This window comes from Cavia porcellus, unplaced genomic scaffold (assembly GCF_034190915.1).
Source record: "Cavia porcellus strain 051 isolate PalLab524CR breed Dunkin Hartley unplaced genomic scaffold, mCavPor4.1 scaffold_8, whole genome shotgun sequence".
Taxonomy (NCBI): Eukaryota; Metazoa; Chordata; class Mammalia; order Rodentia; family Caviidae; genus Cavia; species Cavia porcellus.
This window is the reverse complement of record NW_026947491.1, coordinates 38,186,445-38,206,966: the sequence shown is the minus strand read 5'-3', so window position 1 is coordinate 38,206,966 and position 20,522 is coordinate 38,186,445. Positions and strand designations below refer to the sequence as shown.

The 20,522-nt window shown below is 36.2% G+C and overlaps 1 protein-coding gene and 1 long non-coding RNA gene across 4 annotated transcripts in view; one reads left to right on the top strand and one right to left on the bottom strand.

Moving 5' to 3' along the window:
* Slc38a4 (solute carrier family 38 member 4) overlaps positions 1-10,987 on the top strand; it is a 62,909-nt gene extending 51,922 nt beyond the window's left edge. For all 3 annotated transcript variants that reach the window (XM_023567652.2, XM_003475850.4, XM_013159353.2), the window contains exons 13-16: positions 341-465; positions 5,284-5,428; positions 6,296-6,393; positions 8,709-10,987. In XM_023567652.2, coding sequence (XP_023423420.1) covers positions 341-465; positions 5,284-5,428; positions 6,296-6,393; positions 8,709-8,810 — 470 coding nt within the window. In that variant the 3' untranslated portion in view covers positions 8,811-10,987. The remainder of the gene's footprint in view (positions 1-340; positions 466-5,283; positions 5,429-6,295; positions 6,394-8,708) is intronic.
* The window catches only part of LOC134477286 (uncharacterized), a 271,829-nt gene continuing 257,565 nt past the window's right edge, over positions 6,259-20,522 (bottom strand). The window contains exons 3-4 of the long non-coding RNA XR_010049227.1: positions 7,236-7,385; positions 6,259-6,443 (exon numbers count right to left, since the gene is read on the bottom strand). This is a non-coding gene — a long non-coding RNA (uncharacterized LOC134477286). The remainder of the gene's footprint in view (positions 6,444-7,235; positions 7,386-20,522) is intronic.

Below are 20,522 nucleotides of genomic sequence, written 5' to 3'. Positions count from 1 at the left end.
AAAAGCCCAAGAGTGTGTATTTCAGTGTTGTAAATAAAGTCATAAGTGTTAATCTTTCAAAAGTGGTAGGCATAATTAGTCCTAGAGTTTCTCTAATGTGTTTTGAGAATTGCATGAAGAGGTTGATTTATTATGATACATGTGACCCCAAGAAGTGCTTTAGCAGTTTTCTGTTAGCTCCCACAAGTTTGTTCATTTGAATAAAGTTCACATAGCTGATAGTTCAGAAACAAGAACAAGCTTCTGGTCTCTCACTGAGTCGCTCACGGTCCTGTGTCATAACTAGAGCTGAGGTAGCAACATCAGGTAGATGGACTCGTTCTCTTCTTCCCCCTTGTAGGAGAAGTTGAAGATGAATTACTTCATGCTTACAGCAACGTGTACACGTTTGACACTCTTCTTCTCATGGTCCGTCTGGCAGTCCTGGTGGCAGTAACTTTAACTGTGCCCATTGTCCTGTTCCCAGTAAGTACCTAAATCTCTGGTGATAGAAACTTGATTAGTACTATGTCTGACTTGATATGGTTTTAATTATAATGAAAGGTTAGAATTGTGACACCCAAGGACATTATTATTCTCACATGGCACTTTGGAGTCGCTTAAAACTGACCATTTAATATGTAGACATAGTAAATATCTTTAGGTGACATTTTTAAATGCAGGAAGCAAATCATAATATTTATTTTAAATTTAAATTCGGGAAGCATGAAATTCAGAAAGCTTTGTGGGTCAGGAAACATGAGCAGGAGTTCGTATAATTTCTGAAACTTGAAAGCTGCAACTACTTTCACCCTCAGATCACATTGCATCTTCCCCACAATTTGGAATATATTTCAGTTTTTTCTCATTTGTTGTACTGCAGTAACACCCAAAATCACCTTATTTTATCTGTTCTAGAAGGTTACTAAGAACAGGATTCACCTTAAGTGAAAAAAATTTCTCAATGAGTAATTATATATCATGTATTTCTTCCACTCCTCACCCCCACCCGAAGTGATGCACACCCTCCAGAAGACAGACGGGGTGCCCTCCCTGGCATTTGCCAGGGCTGTCATTTTACTCTGGGAGCACCGTGGAGTGGGGGGGCTGCAAAGATTCGGGTCTCATGTGTTAAACTATCTCCTGTAAATAAACTCAAATCCTCACCCACCTGTCAACTCTTCTTTTCATAACTACTGAGTTCACTCATTCATTTTAGGAGCAAAAAATATAAGTGACACAGTAACCAATACTGTCGTGTGGAGAATGTTCCGAGCAGGGCCCAGAGTATTGTGGTTGCTTTAAATGCAACTTGTGTGCTGAAATATAGTTTGGTACATTCCTTTCTCGTGAGCACATGAAATCAGATCCTTCTTATTATGGTAGCTAATAATTTACTCTTAAATAATATCTTTCCTCTAATGTATCTGAAAGTATTTCCAATGACATATGTGCAGCTTTCATCTAAAATCAGCTTCAGCTTGGGTACAAAGCAGAGGACAGCTGTAACTCAGTGTACCAAAGGATACAATTTCCAAGCAAGCTATTTTACTGAGAAAAGAATATCCAGAGTCCTGCTCAGTGTGGGTCAAGGTCTCCCCAATTAAATTCTGACACATCTTAAGTACCACATCATTGTGGAATTAAATCATCTTGTGAAAGATGTGCTTTTGTGTTACTTTACTTGTTAAGTCCTAAATACAGTGTTTTTAAGCCATGGTCTCAAGAGATCAAGGGACATGCCTGTGATTTAGACAGGCAGAAAGCAGCCATTGGACTAATTCTGTGCTCAGCACATTTTAATAAATGGATGGCTGCCATTACCAGAATGGGAAACAAAAACCAGTCTTTTATTTATCGATGACTACTTCACCTCAAAATCCAAAACTCTTCTTACAAAGGAGACAAAACATTGGAGAAAGTTTGATCATTAGGAACAGCAATCATTTGTAAGCATTCGATCTTTAAGCCAAAAATGAGAAAAGTTACTAACAGCTCTCCTCCAATATGGACATTCCTGAAACATTCTGCGCACTGTGATTTCTGCATTCACCCCATGATGGTACCATGAAATGATCTGCACCTAGGGATCCTTACACGGTCCCTAGGTCACTGACAATGCTGGTGTACAGTGACAGGCACACAGGATGAGCCCAGTAACGTTTGCTAAGAAAGATGGTCTTTAGGTAGATTTGCCTTTTCTGGAAATGCATCAACTGCTTATTTCTAGCAAATGCACAGGCTATTTTTTTTTTTTTTCTGACTGTGTCATGAATCAATGTGGGTGACAATCCAGGCTAGGAGAATCAAACCCCTATGGATATGATGTGCCAGAGAAGTGGATCCAGCCTGTGTCCCATCAAATTCTATAAAGCTAAATACAGAATTTTTTTCTTGCCAAAGGGATAGACAGTGTTAGTAGCATGTTGATTTGTTTTTTATATTTAGAGCCAAGATTTTCAGTATGTCAAATGCTGAGCCACAGCATGGTTCTCCTGATAGATTTCTTTATATTAAAAAACATTGGACAGCTAAGAAGTTTATTTCCTTGCCTTGAAGTCCTCACATAGAAATAACAAAACATAAATGTCATCTGGATTCAGATCTATCACATTTAGCAGTTATTTTGTATTTCTTTTCTTTCAGCAATAATAACTGGGCACTCCCTCTAAGAGCCCAAGATAGGATAAGGGTTTGTTTACTTGTTTTTATTTTACCCTGCTTATTATCTTTCTTCTCTCTTGTTAGATTAGGTTTTTTTTTTTTTTCCTTTTTAGTACAAAACATACAATAACTATATGTAATGTTTGTGAAACAAATGCATAAGTGAAAGGAATTAAGGCCAGGTCTTTCCCTGGCAGTCCCATTTGTATGGCCAAAGTATTGGGACTGAGGCTTACATGGATATAGGCATAGAAATGTGCCAGAAACTGCCATGAATACCAGTGAAGTGATATTTTCAACACCTTATTCCCACAACAATCCCCAAAAATGAAGGCTTGAGCCACTTTTAAGGAATTGAATAATTTATTTGTTCATTTATAGTTTAGAGTCAAGGCACTCACTGCATACTCTATCTACACATTTCTGACCTTCACATGGTCTCTGACATCAATCACAACACCTCCTAGCAGGCTGTGTTCAGGCTAAGCTCTCTGGAAGCAGCTCTTTTCTCTGGAGCTGCCTGGAAGAACTTTTCTGGGTCAGAGGTCCCAGCTGGCCCTGGGGACTTCCCCTCCCCGCAGCATGTGGCCCACATTTCCACATTCTTACCAGTTGATGTCAGTAGAGGAATGGGTTCCTGGATAAGTGAAGGGCAGGCAGGATTTGTGGTGGTGAGCCCGCCTCCTTCTGTGCGGAAGGATAAGAGAATCGCTGAAGACTTTCTGATCCCAGGCTCCGACTTCAAGGCTGCATTTAACATGGCAGCGTGGCCTCTCTTACCCTCTTCCGCAGCCGCCGCCAGATTACCTCCCTCTCTCCCGTTCCCCTCTTCAGGAAGGCACTTGCAGCTCTATAATCTTTTGCATTCTTTTTGCAATTTTCATATTCCTTACTCATATGAGAACAAAGCATTCACCATGTACTCCAACCATTCTATATTCTGTCCTCTCATAAGACTAAGCAAAGCCTGGTCTTTCTGGAAGACATGGGGCCACAGGAAACTGCATTTATACACAGAGGCCCTGTACCTACAAGGCTACCTGTAACAACTTGTCCAACTGGGTGCACCATTTCAACAGAGTCTATAGACACATGCACATGTGACATCTGAGCGAAACAAGAGCCTACATTTGACTTACTTATTCTTTAAATTTAAGACAGTCACTTGAGTTCCTTAGCATTATATATTTATCATGGCTTATTTTAAGCCTCCTAATTAGATCGTGCAGGATGATACTGAATAAACACTAATTGTAGGTCATAATGTAGAATGCATTGACTGCTGGAGAAAATGACATAAAATCATTCGCTCTCTTCAGTGTGGTTTTCAAAATGAGTCTCATAATTTTCACTAATCCAATTTTTAAAATCCTTTAAAAGTCATTCTTAAATAATTTTCAGGGACTATCTGGTTTGCTGTTCCAGAAATGAAATTCCCTTTTCAACCTAAACAGATGGCTTTAATTTTTAGTGGTATGAAAGGAATGTCACATGAGAAACTGCAAGCAATTTAACTTGCATATTTTGTTGTTCATACATGTTTCAAAATGTATTTTACATTCTTTCCTTTGAGTGAGTTCCTGTCACTGTGCCACAGACTTCAGAACTAAGTAAATGAAAATCAATCCCAGCATTTCTAAAAATGTGAAGTCCTAGCTTAAGTGCTCACTTATTGAAAATCCAATTGAGTAATTCCACTAAGTAAAAAAAAGTGTGTGTGGGGGGGTCCCTTTTACAAATTCCATAGATAAATCCGTTTCCAGCTGTGAGCTGTGCAAACGTAGCTGTGGGTCCTCCCCCTGCCCTCGGGATCTCTATCCACTTACACCACAGTAACCTGAGCAGCCCCTGCCAAGGAGCCTCTCTTGACCCTTTGCCTACTTACTTCAGCTGCTGAAATAAGGCCAAAATCTGTCAAGGATTCTGATGAGGGGGAAAAAATTCTTACCGCCAACGTAATTTAACACTTACTAATTGCCTGCTGCATGTGACACTAAACTAGACATTCTGAGAAATATTAAATATTTTTCCTTGCCTTTTACTGATTTAAAATGTGATGACGAAGTAAAGGGAGAGAAAGAGTAAGGAGTAAACAGGAAAAGTATCATTTTAAAAACTATATCAGGTGGACAATGTTAAATATAATGCAAACTAAAGGAACATCGGGTTTGTAGAAATTCCTTTGACAGTCTAGACAAAAACTGTTCTGTGCTCACCTTTAATGTTTAAACCAATCTGATGAAACAACTTAGCCACCAACATCAAGGATTTTTACTGTCTGAGTTGTATATCTTATCTGTTATTTTATGTCTATTTGAGATTATTCTTAATCCAAAATTCTAAAATATGAGAAAATGAACAAACACCAAAAAAGGAACACCAACATCCTCAGACATCAAAATTCAGCATGAAGGTTACACAATATAAATATACTTAATACCTTGAACTACATACTTTAAAAATGGTTAATGTGATAAATTCTACAGTATGTGTATTTTGACACAATGAAAAATATTAGGAAAAATTCATAATCTTTTCTAGGAAAAAAAGAAAAAATACTTTAGAAAAATAAGAAAATATAAAATAATAGAAAAAGTCAAAAACAATGATTGATCTTATCACTGAATGTTCTTGTCATAGATTCGCACATCAGTGACCACCCTGTTATTCCCCAAAAGACCCTTCAGCTGGATTAGACACTTCGTGATTGCAGTCATAATTATTGTGCTTAATAATGTTCTGGTCATCCTTGTGCCAACTATAAAATACATCTTTGGGTTTATTGGTAAGTTTCAGAAAGGTTTTTATTTAGTCAACCCAAACTTACTCCTCCTTAAATGATGGTCAGGAAGTCGGTGTTGGGCACTCGGGGTCCCAAGTCCACTATAGGCTTGTGGGATTCGTGTTATCTCTGCTGGGTTCTAGGAGCTGTGCTGGTCATTTTTTCTTCTTCCCCGGTGGCACTGGAAACTGACTTACAAGTCATTTAGTCCAGTTGCCTTTTCTGACAGATGACAACAGTAAGCCTCAAAAAAGTCAAGACATATACCTTGGCAGGAGACAAAGAGGGGATGGGACACGGCTCCTAAACTGGCCATCGGGGAGTCCGGGAGACACATTTTACATACCAGACAAGGCTCTCGAGTACTGGCTCAACATTAAAAGATATTTTCAGAATAGGTTAATTTTTAAAGTGTATCATTTCCCTTAATTACTTGGCCTATTAATATATTTAATTTCCCATTCTACTGATTGAAGATTTATTAAAATTTTAAAAACAACACTTTGTAAAGAATTGTGTGTAGATAACTTGAAACATAAGACATAAAAAAGAAGAGTATGTGATGAGTTCAGCTTCCTTAGGATGTACTTCCTTAGGATGTACTAATCATCTGTAAATTTGCATTATGTTTCAGTCTTTTATTGCTTACTATACATTATCTTTAGGCAGTTATAATGTTAAGAACATTTTTTTATAAACATACCTTGTGTGAATAAGCAACCCAGACAAGCTGATGTTTCCCTATGTGCTTTCAGGGTTAGGAAGCCTGGGGTATCTTTTTATCCGCTTTCTCTAAGTGTGAGCTCTTGGGCATCTGCTTTTCAGAGGAGACGCCACTCAGGGAATTCATGTGCCTGTTTCTCTCCTCAGGGGCTTCTTCTGCCACGATGCTGATTTTCATCCTTCCAGCAGTTTTTTACCTTAAACTTGTCAAGAAAGAACCTTTTAGATCACCCCAAAAGGTCGGGGTAAGTAAGGCTTGCGATTTCTTCCATTCCAACTTGCTCTTCAAGTAAGCCTAAGTCAGAAATACACATGGTTTAGAAAAGAGAAGCCATGAAGAGTCAGACACCACAAGCGTGGGCTGGGACTCTCCTGCGGGGGGAAAGGAGTAGGTTTCTGGCACTCAGATAATTCTAGGAGTCCTTCTCTTCTGACAGCAGTTATCTTGTGTTCAGTCCTCCTACATGTCAGAGAGGAAAGAATTAGGCTCCTAACCAAAGTTCGGGGCTAAAGCAATGTTTTGGTCATGTTTGCTGCAAAGTCAGGGCGCTTGCATTTTTCCTCTTTGTAGCTTGCTGTCTTCTGGTTTACATTAAGATTTTTTTTTTTTTAAAGGAACATTTGGTCTCCAGTCAACCTCTTTAGACATAAAATATCATCTTATTAAACTAGAAAGTGCATAATTCTTTTCCATAGTGGGACTATTGGAACATTTTTATAGATGCATTGTTTCAATAACTAACTATGATCAGTGACAATTTAAGATCTTATATTAACTTTTTAAAAATTAGATTGTATGGGTATATATATATACATTCACTATAGAGAACTTGTACCCATACATGATATAACTTGATTTTTTCTCCATTTCCCTACCTTCCCTCCAACCTCTCCTTTCCTCCCCATCCACAAAGCTTTGTTTCTACGTTTTCCTTCTTTTCTTATTTTTCTCACTTTTCTCTTCTTTCCTGTCCCCCACCCCTCTCCCTGTTCACCTCCCCACTGAACATTTTCCTCCTGTTTCACCATATCTATTACACATTTTGGTCCCTTTAGGTTTCTCACAGAGAAGCACTGCAGTACTTACAGTTGTCTGTCCGATTTATGTCACATGAGTATGAACTCAAAGTCCCATTTTCCTAGAAATGTCTTGAGTATATCCTTCTTTGTGGCTGAGTAGTGCTCCATTGTATAAAAACTCCACATCTTCTTTATCCATTCACCAGTTGATGGGCACCTGGATTGTTTGCAAGGTTTGGCTATTACAAACTGTGCTGTTATAAACATAGATGTGCATATATAAAAGCTTATATTAAAGCTCGAAAAGAATGGCTTCTTACTGAATTGCTCTGAATTTTTGCCTTTTTCATCTCTTGAGATTGATTACGAACTTCAAGAAACTTTAGTATCAAAAGCTCTTCCCTTCATCTTGCCTCTAAAATTTCACTTCTTGTAGTCTGTCTTACCTTGACTTTCATAGCAGTGTTACTTGGCCAGTTACTTAAACTGTTTGTGTCTCATTTTTAATTTGATCAGGTATAAAATAAGCAAAATCATCTCCTCTACCAGTGGTGGCATATCTATGGCACACATGTTGTTTTTTTTTCTTTTAAAACAAAATACATTAACGTATGAGTTGTTTTTTTCTAAACTAAATCCTTAGTGTTCAGAAATGTTGGCAGTTGATGATAAATAAGTGGGGTTTAGGTGACAGCGTGGGCACTTGTCTTTCTTACAAGGTTCACCGTCACTGTCTTAGATCCTTGCTAAGTGAAAAATTTTAGCTATTGCTTTCTTATATACAGAATTAGAAGATTGATCTGCTTGAACTATTTAATCCCTCCTGTAGTGTGAAAAGTTTGAAATACTTTATGTTTTAAGTATTCATACATACAAAGATACATACTATACAGGGTCCACATAAAAATGTATACACACTAATAAATATCTGGAAGCTAATGGCTACCATTTTGAATACCTCTTATAATTGTAGAGGCCATAAGTAATTTGTGTAAATCTCATGATGTCTCAATAAATTTAGTATTAAAATATTTATGCAAGTTTTTTCTTTTCCTGATATATACATTTTTGCAGAATACACACACACACACACACACATACACACACAAACTTTTTATCTTTTTCAGAAATATGCAATATATATAAGGCTTCTGTTTTTGTTTGCTTTATAAAATTGGGCTCATATTATATATACTAATCTTTTATGACCTGCTCTTTTTCACCTAAAAAACTATTAAGATTCCATAGATCATTAAATATTTTTCTGTCACTTAATATTTAATGATCACAAGAGACAGCATTATTTTGATATATCAAATCAGCTAATCCTTACTCTGTCATTGGAACTCTACATTCTGTCTTTGTATTTCCTTTCTCCCAAGTAGGTTTTGAATTGGTTGATTTGTTAGTAATTTGAGTTATGAATAGTATTTTAATATAATATGCAAACAGGAGGGTCATCTTACATAAACATCTTACAAAAGCAAACTGTGACAAGTATGTTTCCCGTCTTCCCTTACAAGTTCTCTCTGAATTACAGGCTATAATTTTCCTTGTGACTGGAATTATCTTCATGATTGGAAGTATGGCACTGATTATAACTGACTGGATTTACAATCCTCCAAATTCCAAGCATCACTAACCTAAGAGAAAATACTTTCTTTTTCTATTGGAAATGGTTGCAACTAATGTTCCAAAAGACATTTGAGGTATCTTGATTGGAATATTATTCACAGAAAATAGCAACAGAAGATTCCAAAGATGTTTGCTAATAACATCATCAGACACCTGCGAGAGAAAATAATGACTTTCGTCAAGAATGGATATTGATATGTTTTAAATCTGTGTTGCACATTTTTGCCCAGATTTTACTAGAATGGTGTGAGATGATCAAAGTGTGTTTTTGCTGTTGTATAAGCAGAATAAGAGTGCCTGCATGTAATAGTCATCAGATAATATTCTTTCCTCCTTCCTGCTCCCATCCTGCATCCCCATAAAGTAACCACAAATAGTTGTTTTCTCAGAATATCAAATGAAGACACCCTGGTGGCAAACGTATCACCACTTAAGGCCATCTCCTGTCTTTCACTACACACCTTGGTTCTGTTGCTAATGGAGGCCAAAAGCATATCCTGTGACCTGTCCCTGGGAGGTACACAGATGATCTGACACCACTCGAGAGCACTTATGTCAATACCAAGGGAATATTTTGCCTAGGCCATTTGTGACATTGAATTAGTAGCTGCTTCACTCAGTGGGTTTTTTGGTAAATGTTAAAACATCTTACTCAATATAGAGAGGGTCTTTATTTTTAGAGCAATAACAAAAATAGTATCGCTTATAGCTAGGCCACCTCTGTGGAAGCTTCTGCTTTTTAATGCCGTTCCTAGTCCACTGTCATTCTTTTGTCCTTGAACAACGCTCTCCCTCTCGTCTTCCATTCTCATTCAGAATTTTTAGAAGACCACAGTTCGTGTGGAGACACTACCCAGTATTGTTTGATACATGTTTATTTGATAAACATTCAGTGCAGGAAACTGTGATTTGCTATACGTTTATGTATATAATCTTACTCTGTAGTCATCAGAATGTACATTTGATTTTTATTTTTTACATGTGTAGCTTTCTTTCTCACAGACAAAACATTTATATTATTGGAAGTGTGGTCAGGGAATTAAACTGGTGGGCTCAAAATCCATTTGTATGTATCTGTCCATCGGGGTTATTTTAAATTTCTAACCTAAGTTATATAGTTCAGTAATGCTCTTCCTCAATGTTTACAATAATAGAATCATGTGTAAGAAAATGAGTTCTCTATTTGCAAATAATTAACAGAGCTAAGGTTGCTCTTTTGATTTAGTATGTCTAAGATAAGATTTAATTCATTTTAGCTTGCACAGTTGGTTGCTAACACTTGTCATTTAATACAATGCTGAATAGCTGTCCATAGAAATATAAGTGCTAACACTGTAGAGAAATGCAAACCATCATTCTTACTTCCATATCATACTTACATGAAATAGAATTAAAAGTTACTATCACTGCCTAAAATTTCTGGAGTTCACTACTTTGTTGTACAATCACTAACAAGAACCTCTGTTGTATATTTTATATTTTGGTAAATCTAGGTATGAAATACAATTATCATATATTGCAACAGGCTAAACCATATTTCAATAATTTTTCAGAAGTGCAACTAAGAAAATATGTATTTGTTTTGTGTATCATTTTTTAAAGATGCATAACTATAAAATGGTGCACTTTGTTATGGAAATTGAGCATTACTAGAAACTATCATAACTTTTAATTTACTATCATTTGGAAAAACTGCTGAATGGCATATTTAAGATATATTCCCATTTTCATTTGTCTAAAGACTGTTTTCAAATTAGAAAATAGAAAAAAGTTTCTTCTGCATGTTAAAAAAATGTTCAATCTGAAGGTATTTAAATGTACATATTAAAGATTAATCCAAAAATATTAGAAAACTATAAAATCTGTATATATTTTGAATGTTTTACATTTTAAATGATTAACTTGAAAATATCACCATATGTACTTATATAAATATTCAAGAGCAATACTACAGTGCCAAATACTAAAGCACCAGCTCCCCTCATGTATCCTTTCTGGATTAGAGGTCATATATACTGCAGGGCAGACATACATGTGGTATTCTGTGCTGGTTAATTTAACCGCATTTGTAAACAGATGAAAATTTTATTTTCTTATTCGTTTATAAGATGGTTCAGTGTATTGGTAGGATTTTTTATTACAGAAAGTGTATATTGGTATATAATAAATGAACTTTTCAAATGACCACTATGTGATTTTATTATTAAGGAAGACTGAGTTATTTGCACTTGAAATAGAATTTAAAATCTCATTATTGCTTTGTTCTATTGGTATAGGCTTTATGGTCATTTTGACACACGTAAGAACACAATCTCTCGACCATTTATACACAGGTAGGTGCACTCACCCACACACTCCCAGTGTTATTCCTACTGCTGCTATAACAAATTGCCACAGACTTGGTAGTGTAAAGAATATAATTTATTACCTTATAGTTGTGGTAGTCATCAGTTCCAAAATCAGAGTATTAGTGCCTTCTTGAGGATCTCAAAGACAATCTGTTTTCATATTTTTTCCAGCTTCCAAAGGCCACCTAATTTTCAATAGGATTCTGAAGTTTAAAACTCTCTGTCTGTCTTGTTTTTGTAGTAGGTAACTGTACCACTACTATCAAGGCCTGTCTAAGAAATATCTGTTCTTCAGGTATGTCTTCTTTGTATAGAAAGTTCTTGGTTTGTGTCTGTTCCAAGAGCCTACCTTCCCAATTAATTAAGAGTGGAATATTGTACCTGTTTAGCTCAGTCACTAGTCCTTTGATGTTGGGCCGTGGTGAGTTATTACCCCGAGAGCTTCCCAGTTATGTTACAGAACAACTATTACAACAGATATGACATCTAGCTAAAGCAGTACAATTACCAATAGCAATAGCATCTAGCACAAGCCATAGCATCAAACAGAAACTGACAAACTATGGTAACAATTGATTTTGTACTTTAGACTATAAGAGCGAAGTCCATGTTTATATAACAGAACTGATCATAAACTAGGAATGCGTATGCAAAATGTTTCACCATGGTAGAGTAGCTTTATCCTGTGTTGGGGGAATTTAGGGAAGACAGTGTGTTCACAAAAGAAAAAAAAAAAACGACAAGAAAGAAAATAAAAATGGAAAAGAAAGCTGAAAACAAAAATAAGATAAAATTACATTAAATTTAAAAAAATTTTGAAGGGAGTATGGTCCCACCTCCCTGCTTCTATTCCATGTGCACAATGCCAGTGCACCTAACTTACCACCTGTGGGCTCATATTTCAGACTTTTCATCTCACTAGTCTTGCCTATCCATTTTGTGTTCCATAGTCTGGGTCCTACTGAGTGGCTAGTGTTCCCACAGGGGCCTGGTCCTAGTGGTGTAGGGGGAGGGGCCAGTCATCTGAATTCCTCCAATGGTCTAGTTTCTGAGTCTTGGATTCTTCCTGGGCTGTTTGCCAGGCCCTCAGTGTAGGAGGAGGAGCCAGATAGTGGATTCCTTTGGCCACTTTTTCATATTTTATCATTTTAGATATCAAGAGGCATCTTATTGTAATTTTTGGTAAGTGGTACTTATGACGTGGTCACCATAATTGGTTCCAAATACATATCAAAGGTTATAGAATGTATATCAGAAAAAATACAGTGCTAACAGTGCTAAATCCCATTAAATGCTTCTTCATCACCCAGAGTCTATGGCAGTGGTGGCAAATTCATAGTGCCTGTGCTGCAGCCAGCTGTTGTCATCACTGAAAGCTCTAAAAGGTTCACCGATTAAAGGTCTATGGCATTCCAACACTTGGGAGGCTGAAGCTGGAGGATAGCTGCAAGTTAGAGGTCAGCCTGGGCTACAGAATGAGGTTAAGGCCAGCCTGAGCTAGAAAGAAAGAAAATCTAATGTCTTGTCTTATTTATTTCCTCATTGGTAAGACAAAATACCAAATACCCACATGTTAAAGGAAGCAAGATTTATTTTAGCACACAATTTGTAGAGGTTGAAATCTATAATTGGTGGAATCCAAAGCAGGACCTCCTTCAGTAATTAAAAATAAAACTTCTAAGCAGAAAAATGATTATGGCCTATTGCAGGAAGCATTCTATGTCCCCCACAAGCAGATAGAAAAGCCATTATAGACTCTGACTCCTTCAGTGGTGTTTGTGTGTATATCCAACAAAAGTAGCTTTCAGAAAACTGCTACACTCACCCTTGTGCACTCCAGATGTCATTGGGGAGCCTTCCCGCCAGGAAACCTGGGAGGCAGCAGCCAGCCCCATCCCCCACATCACACCAGTCACTATCTGGGATGCTTCCACCAGCTGTATCCAACACGGGCTGTGAAAACCAGCCACCAGTCCCACACTAGCATACCCAGTAGCCACCATTGCATACCAATAACCAGCACTGGCCAGGAGAACCAAATAGTCCTGCTTTAGAGAAATTGTTGCCAACACAAGAAGTGTCTGGGACTCCACTATGCACTTGTCCAGAAGAACCTAGCAATATGTCAAGATGGAGAAGCAAAAGGCAGTCTTTAGCTTCTACCCAAGCAGAGCAAGTCCAGGAGACATAAACACAGAAAGAGATCAGGAGTCGAACACCTGAAGTTTCTGAAGTGATGGCAACTGAAGTAAAGAAACAACTTCATCAGGTTATAAAAGAAATTAGAACAGAAATACTATCTCAAGTAAAAGAAGAAATAAAAAATAAAAGAATTGTTAAACACCTTTAAAGAAAACATGGCTAAAAAATAGAAGAGCATGGGAAAATGAAACCTTGAATGAACAATATAAAAGATTTAAAATACATGAAACATATTTAAAGAGATATCCAGGAAATTAAAAACTTCATTGAAAGCTGGGAAAATCACTTAAAAGAAAGTGAAGATAGACTTTCAGACCTTAAAGACAGGTTTGCAGCTTGTAATCATGAAAGGAAAGATCTCTTAAAAATAACAAGGAACCAGAAAAAACAATTCAATGGCTTCAAGACAACACAAAGAAAAATAACTTATGAGTAACAGGTGTCAGTGAAAAAGCAGAAGTCAACACAAGCAACATAAAAAGTCTGTTTACAATAGAAAAATTCCCAAGCATGGGAACAGAACCTGACATACAGATAAGTCAGGCTTACAGGATTTCCAGCTAACCATATTTTGGTTATGGCTACACCCAGACATATAATAATCAAGATCTCAGACATTCAGCACAGGAGCAGAATATTAAAAGCTGTTAGAGGAAAGAAACAGATTACCTATAAATTTACCATTAGAATCATGACAGACTTTTCAATACAAACCATCAAGTCAAGAAGAGGCTGGAGCAAAGTGTTTCAAATCCTAAAAGAAAACGACTTCCAATCCAGATTTGATGTATCCTGCAAAACTATCTTTAAAAATTCATGGAGAAACAAGATACTTCCATGAGAAAGAACTGAAGGAATCCATGATCACCAAATCAACCCTACAAAGACTTCTAAAGGATATTCTAGAAAGAGACAAAAAAGGACCATGGTTTCAGGAACAGCAGCAGAGGGAGATCACCAAGCAGGCAGTTGAATGGAGGGGAAAAGTAGGCAGCCAATGACAGGAAAACAGCATGGCAGAGATGAACCAGTGCATACTGGTCATAACCATTAATGTAGATGGCCTCAATTCAGCAATAAAAAGAAACACCAGAGTGAGTCAGGAGACAGGGCCCATCAATAATCTTTATACAAGAAACACATTTAACTAGAAAGAAAATTTATTGTGAAAGTCAAAAATGGGAGAATAATACTCTACGTGACAGAGAACCAGAAGAAAGTAGGGGTAGCTCACTCATCCACGGAAGAATGGATAAGAACGATATGACATTTTTATACAATGGCAAGCTACTCAGCTATAAAGAAAGGTAACCTGGATGCTCTTTAAGGTGAATGGATACAACCTGAGATCGTGCTCATGGGTGAAATGGTTCACAGTCACCTAGGTGAACATCGTGCTGTCTCCCTAGAATAAAAAACTAAAGGAGTTAGTGGGATCCAAAATATACAATAGATAATGTGAAAGTGAAAGGGGAAGCAAATGTCTAAAAAGGGAAGGCAGTGGCCATTGTTAATCTATTTTCATGTTCTGAAACCCTGTATTGTTTTTATTGTTCTGTTTAGTTTGGTTTTATTCTGTTTTGTTTGATTTTATTATATTTGATGGTATGGCCAGCTATTTCAAAGATAACAAAATACATTATGGTAGCCACTATTGATTTCCTATTATCTTGTTTTGAAGCCCTGTATTGCTTTCATTGTTTTGTTTTGTTTGGTTTTATTATGGCTGATGGTATAGGCAGCTATTTTGAAGATAACAAGGAGCATTATGGTAGCCACTTTTGTTTTTTATTTTTTTTTCCTATTATCTTGTTTTGAAGTCCTATATTGCTTTCATTGTTTTACCTTGTTCTGTTTTGCTTGATTTTATTATGCCTGATGGTATGGGCAGTTATTTTGGAGATAACAAGAGGCATTATGGTAGCCATTGTTGATTTCCTTTTATCTTGTTTTGAAGTCCTGTACCACATTCATTTAGTTTTGATCGACTCTATTCTGTTTTATTTTGTTTGGTTCTAGTCTCTTAAAAAAAAAAAAAAAGCTACTCTCCCAGACAAAAGAAATATGAAAGATTGATTTAAGGAATTTCTTCTAATAGTAAATAATAAAAGAGCAAATGCTGGCTTCAAGAAAAGATAAACAATGGAAAAACTAAAAAGAGGACTGCTTATTTTCTCCTAAAATGCATAATAATGCATTTTATTAAATATTATATTGACAGTCAAGGCAAAGGCTCTTTAAATAGAGAAGGCAAAGGTCTAAATAGAAGTGTTTTTTCCACATTTCATTCAAAATGGTTAAATTTTGATACTAGTAGACTGCAGTAAGTCAAGTAAATATAAGGTAATATCTAGCACAACCATTATAACAATACACAGAGATACACTGAACAACGCTATTTAAAAATTAAAGAGAATTTTTAAAATATTTAAGTAATACACTAGAATTCCCTTAAAATGGAGCAAAAAGAACCAAATAAAATTAAAAAACAAGTTTACCACTAATATAGCAGTAATTTATTAGTAGGACTTAAGTATATCAATCAGCAGAGATTAGAAAAGATTGAATTTAAAAAAACGAGCTAACTGTATGCTGTTTATACAAAATTTGCTCCAAATTCAATGATATACAGGGTGTATGATGGACAACATGCTGCATATTTAAATATTAAGAACTATTACAATGAAAAACACATTTACCCTTAGTCCCCTTCAGAACACGCCCCCTCGCCTTAAACACACCTGTCCATCATTCTTACCACTTTCTCGAGCAGTTCTGAAAGTCTTTTTGGTGAGTCTTTAGTTACCCTGTAATGGCTGCTTTCATGTCCTGAATTGACTCACACTGTTTACACTGCATAGCCATCGTGAACATGAGAAAGAGTCAGAAGTCACACAAGCCGGACCAGGTAAACAAGAGAAGTGAAGACATATCATACTTCTTTGAAAATCTGCCTTTTCATTGGGTGGTATTCAGCAACAGCATTTGCTTTATTTTTTTTAATCACATCTTATATGACGAAAGCAGTGAGATAAATATAGTGTAAGGGAAAGGGACTATTTTGAGGAGGATTAATGGCAATGTGTTTTTATTGTGATTTTTAAATTTTTAAATATTCACCATATTTGTATCACCCTTGTATGTTGAAAGTAAAAGGGTAGAAAGATATGCATATAAATACTAATGCTAATAGAAAAGGAATGACTATATTAATATCTGATAAAGGAGACTTCAGAGAAGAGAAAATTACTAGTGCCAAGAGGTGGCCTTATGTCCCTAAAATGCACAGGGTGATAAATGCATCAATTTAGTAGAAAAAGATAACAATCCTATGTGTACATACACCAAATAGCAGGGCATCAAAATACACAGCCCAAAAACGGATAAAGCTGAAAAGAGAAATAAATGAACCTTCGCCTGTGGTTGGTGACTTGAATATCCACCGCTCAGAGGCTGCTAGAACCTCTAAACAGAAGAATCAACTAAACAAGCAACTAATTCTCATAGATGTATAGAATATTTCACTGCTAACAGCAGAAATCACTGCTTTTTGAAAATTTGATGGAAGCAGATAATAGCCCGGGAAATAAAACAAACTTCAACAAATTTAAAAGAACTGAAATCATATAGGTGTCTTTCCTGACTCTGGTGGAATCAATTAGAAATCAATCAACAGAAAAATCTCTAGACATGTAGAAATTAACACATTTTATGTAATATATGGATGCAAGAAGTCTCAAATCAACTTTTAAAATATAAAGAATTGACTGAAATTTTGAAATGCAGTGATGAGAAGACAATTTATAGCACTAAGTGCTTGTGTTAGATACGAAGAAAAGTCCAAAGTCAGTAATCAAAGTTTCTGCATCAAGAAACTAGAAACTAGAAAAAGCAGAGCCTCGTAAAAACAAGAAGAAAGATAATAAAGATCAGGGAGACTAACAATAGGAAAATAGAGCAAATGTAGGAAAACTTAGTTATTTAAAAAATCAGTAATACTGATAAAACTCTAACAAGATTGACAATAATAGAAAGGAAAAAAGAAAACACTGTGTCAATTCAATTGGCAGCAGTTTTTCTCTTCTAGTTTTATATAAACTGTCTAAAATTTTTTTAACTATTAAATTTATTAAAACATGGTTTTTTATTTTTTGAGGCCTCATTAATATTCTATGGTTAAAAGGATATGGCTCTACTTTACAGAGTTTTACCATGAATGGTTGCTATCACTAGAATTTTTGCCATTTTGAGGTCTGGAATGTCAAAGGAGCCAGCAGGTTTTATGTCTGGTGAGGGTACCTCGCTATGTCTTCATATGGTGGAGAGAGAACCCTGGTCTCTTTCTCTCCCAGAAGGACACTAATCTCATCGTGGGAGCCCCACCCTCATGATTTCCTCTAAACACAATCACTTTCCAAAGATAGTATGTTTGTGTTTGGAGATGGGATTGAGGCGGCCAGGTCAGACCAAAGAAAAGTTACGAAAGACTATCAAATAAAAATGAATACACTTATATTTTAGTTTTTAATCATTTTATTTTTGGCGAATTGATGGGCCTGGTAGAATCCTAGGAATATTATCCTATACTCATTTTACTAATGGGAAACTGAAGCCCAGGAATGAAGACAAAGTAGAAAAATGGTCTCCAAATTGCTGTTGGCATTTCTGGCTTCCGTAAGTTCCAAGCCCCACTCAGACAGTGCATTGCTCTAGCTATCAGGCTCCCAGACAATCTTCCCTCTTAGTTTGACATTAAATGTAAATATAGCCCATCTGGAGTTTTCCCAGTAGCCTCAGGAGGCAGAGAGAAAGACAGAAATCCACGTCCCCCCTGTTCAGCCTGACTTGGCCTCCTTACACAGGGTCACAAAGCATTTTATCAAGGTCACTTAGGAAGAAACTACTTAAGACTGGTTATTTTATGGTTAGATTCTTGATACACAGTGTCATCTCAAAGGCAACCTTGACTGTTCTTTTTAAAGCGATGGGTATGTTTGTAGTATGATAGCCAGCATTTTCACTTAAACTTTTGGGAAATTTCCAAGTTTTGCTTGGTAAAAGGTTGTCTAAAACCTCTTTGTAGCTCAAAATGGTTTCCAGATGGATAATCAGCAAGTAATTCAGACTGTGCAAACTCAGCAATGTAAAGACAACCCCTCCACACTCAAAAAAATAATTTGTCATTTTGCCTTTCTTCCTAAACGTACAAATCCCTGTTAATTGTTGATGGACTGCTGGAAGAATAAAGTTGCTGCTAAGATGATAGAATTGTTCATCTTTCTATGTACAAAAAAATGAAAAGAAATACTTATCAAATAATTACCTACAAATTTCTTTTATCAAATAATTATCACTTGGGTCATTTTATTTGATAATGCTATGAAATGAAGCACTGTTTATTGGGACTTCACATAAGTTTTTCAACTACTTGTTTAGAGTCAGGCGTTGACTAAATTATTTTACTTCTGACTCCACCTATTCTGACAGGAAAGTAGAAAAGTCAGGATTACAGCTCCTGAAGCACAGTGCTACTTACCACTCCTTTCCTGGTGACCCAGGGCAAGTGCCTCAGCAAGCCTTACCCTCAGAAGACAGTGTGTACACTGGACAGAGCTTTCCCAGCACCCTCAGTCAACGAAGAAGCCTCCAGCTAGAGAAAACTCATCTAGTGAAAGTTGTAAGAGCAGTTTGGTTCCTGCGATCTTTTTAAATTTCCCCCAAAGATAGAGGGACCCATTTTGGACAGAATCTTGAACTAGAGACCAGAGAGTCAGGATATGGCCTACCGATCAATACAACACTGCACATTCAAGGCCCAGTTTCTCTTACCAGTAAAATCCACACCTCACACTCCCCCTCAGACACACTTTTGCAAACTGCATATTTGTATTTGTCCTATATTCTTATGTTGACACCTTCACCACCAGTATGATGGTATTTGGAAGTGGAGGTCTTGTAAAGTGATTATGTTTAGAGGCTATCATAAGGGTGGGGCACCCATGATGAGATTAGTGTCCTTCTAGAAAAGGAAGAGACCAAAATTCTCTCTCTCACATACGAAGACACAGTAAGGTAGAAATATGCAACCCTATAGCAGGACTTCAACAGACACAAAATCTGCTGGCACCTTGGCCTTTTCAGACTCCAAAATGTTGAAAATGGAATGTTAAATAAGCCATTCAGTCTCTGGTTTATTTTATTGCAGCAGCCCAAGCCAATTAAGACACAAGTGTACACATACACCCACATAGAAGATACACATACCTCAGTGTACCATACATACATGTGCATATGCATATATATGTATACACACATATCACAGAAACACATCTGTTCTATAAGTTCATGTTCTATATTTTATAACTTTCTTTTGCTACTTAATATTTGGAGATCTATTTTTAGTAATTCATGTAGGTTTAGTTTGTTTTAGGTATTATAACTTCACTGCACAGAGATATCACATTTTATTTCAGCAATGGTCAAGAAATGACTACTTGCTATTGATAGTTTTTATTATAAATTCTACTACAGATCATGATGCCAATCTCCACACATACTCATATAACTGTTTCTCTAATTGGGTCTTACACGTGTACATCTTTAACACAAACTGCCAAGTTATGTTCTGCATTAACAACTGCATTAACATGTTCTTTCACAGGAGAATAAGAATACTTATTTAATATTTGGCCTTACGGTAGATGTAGTACTTCATTGACAATTTGAATAAATATGATTACATATTTAATAATACATTTATGAAATGCTTCCAATTGGTTCACCATTGGAAAGCTGCTTGTCTTTATTCTTTAACTGTTCTTCTGCTGGGATTTTCTGTGCCTTTTTCACATTAATCTGCACTATTAGCTTGTTACCAACACAATGATAATGTGAATTTCAAATAAGCTGAACAAGATCTTCTGATCTCAGATCACTACAAACAGAAGTTTATTCAAAAGGGAATAACTGAAGATATATTTATCAGTAAAGCAAATATTCCTAAGAAAGAAAAGATAGGAGGACAGGAAACTACTTAAGCAAAGCTTTGAACAGTCTATCACAAAGGTTTTTTTTTAAAAAAAACATTCATGTTATTTAAGGAAACTTCTGCCAAGTAAAGTTAGAATTTAAGAAAAATAGATTTCAATGTTCTGTTTTTGTTTTCATGT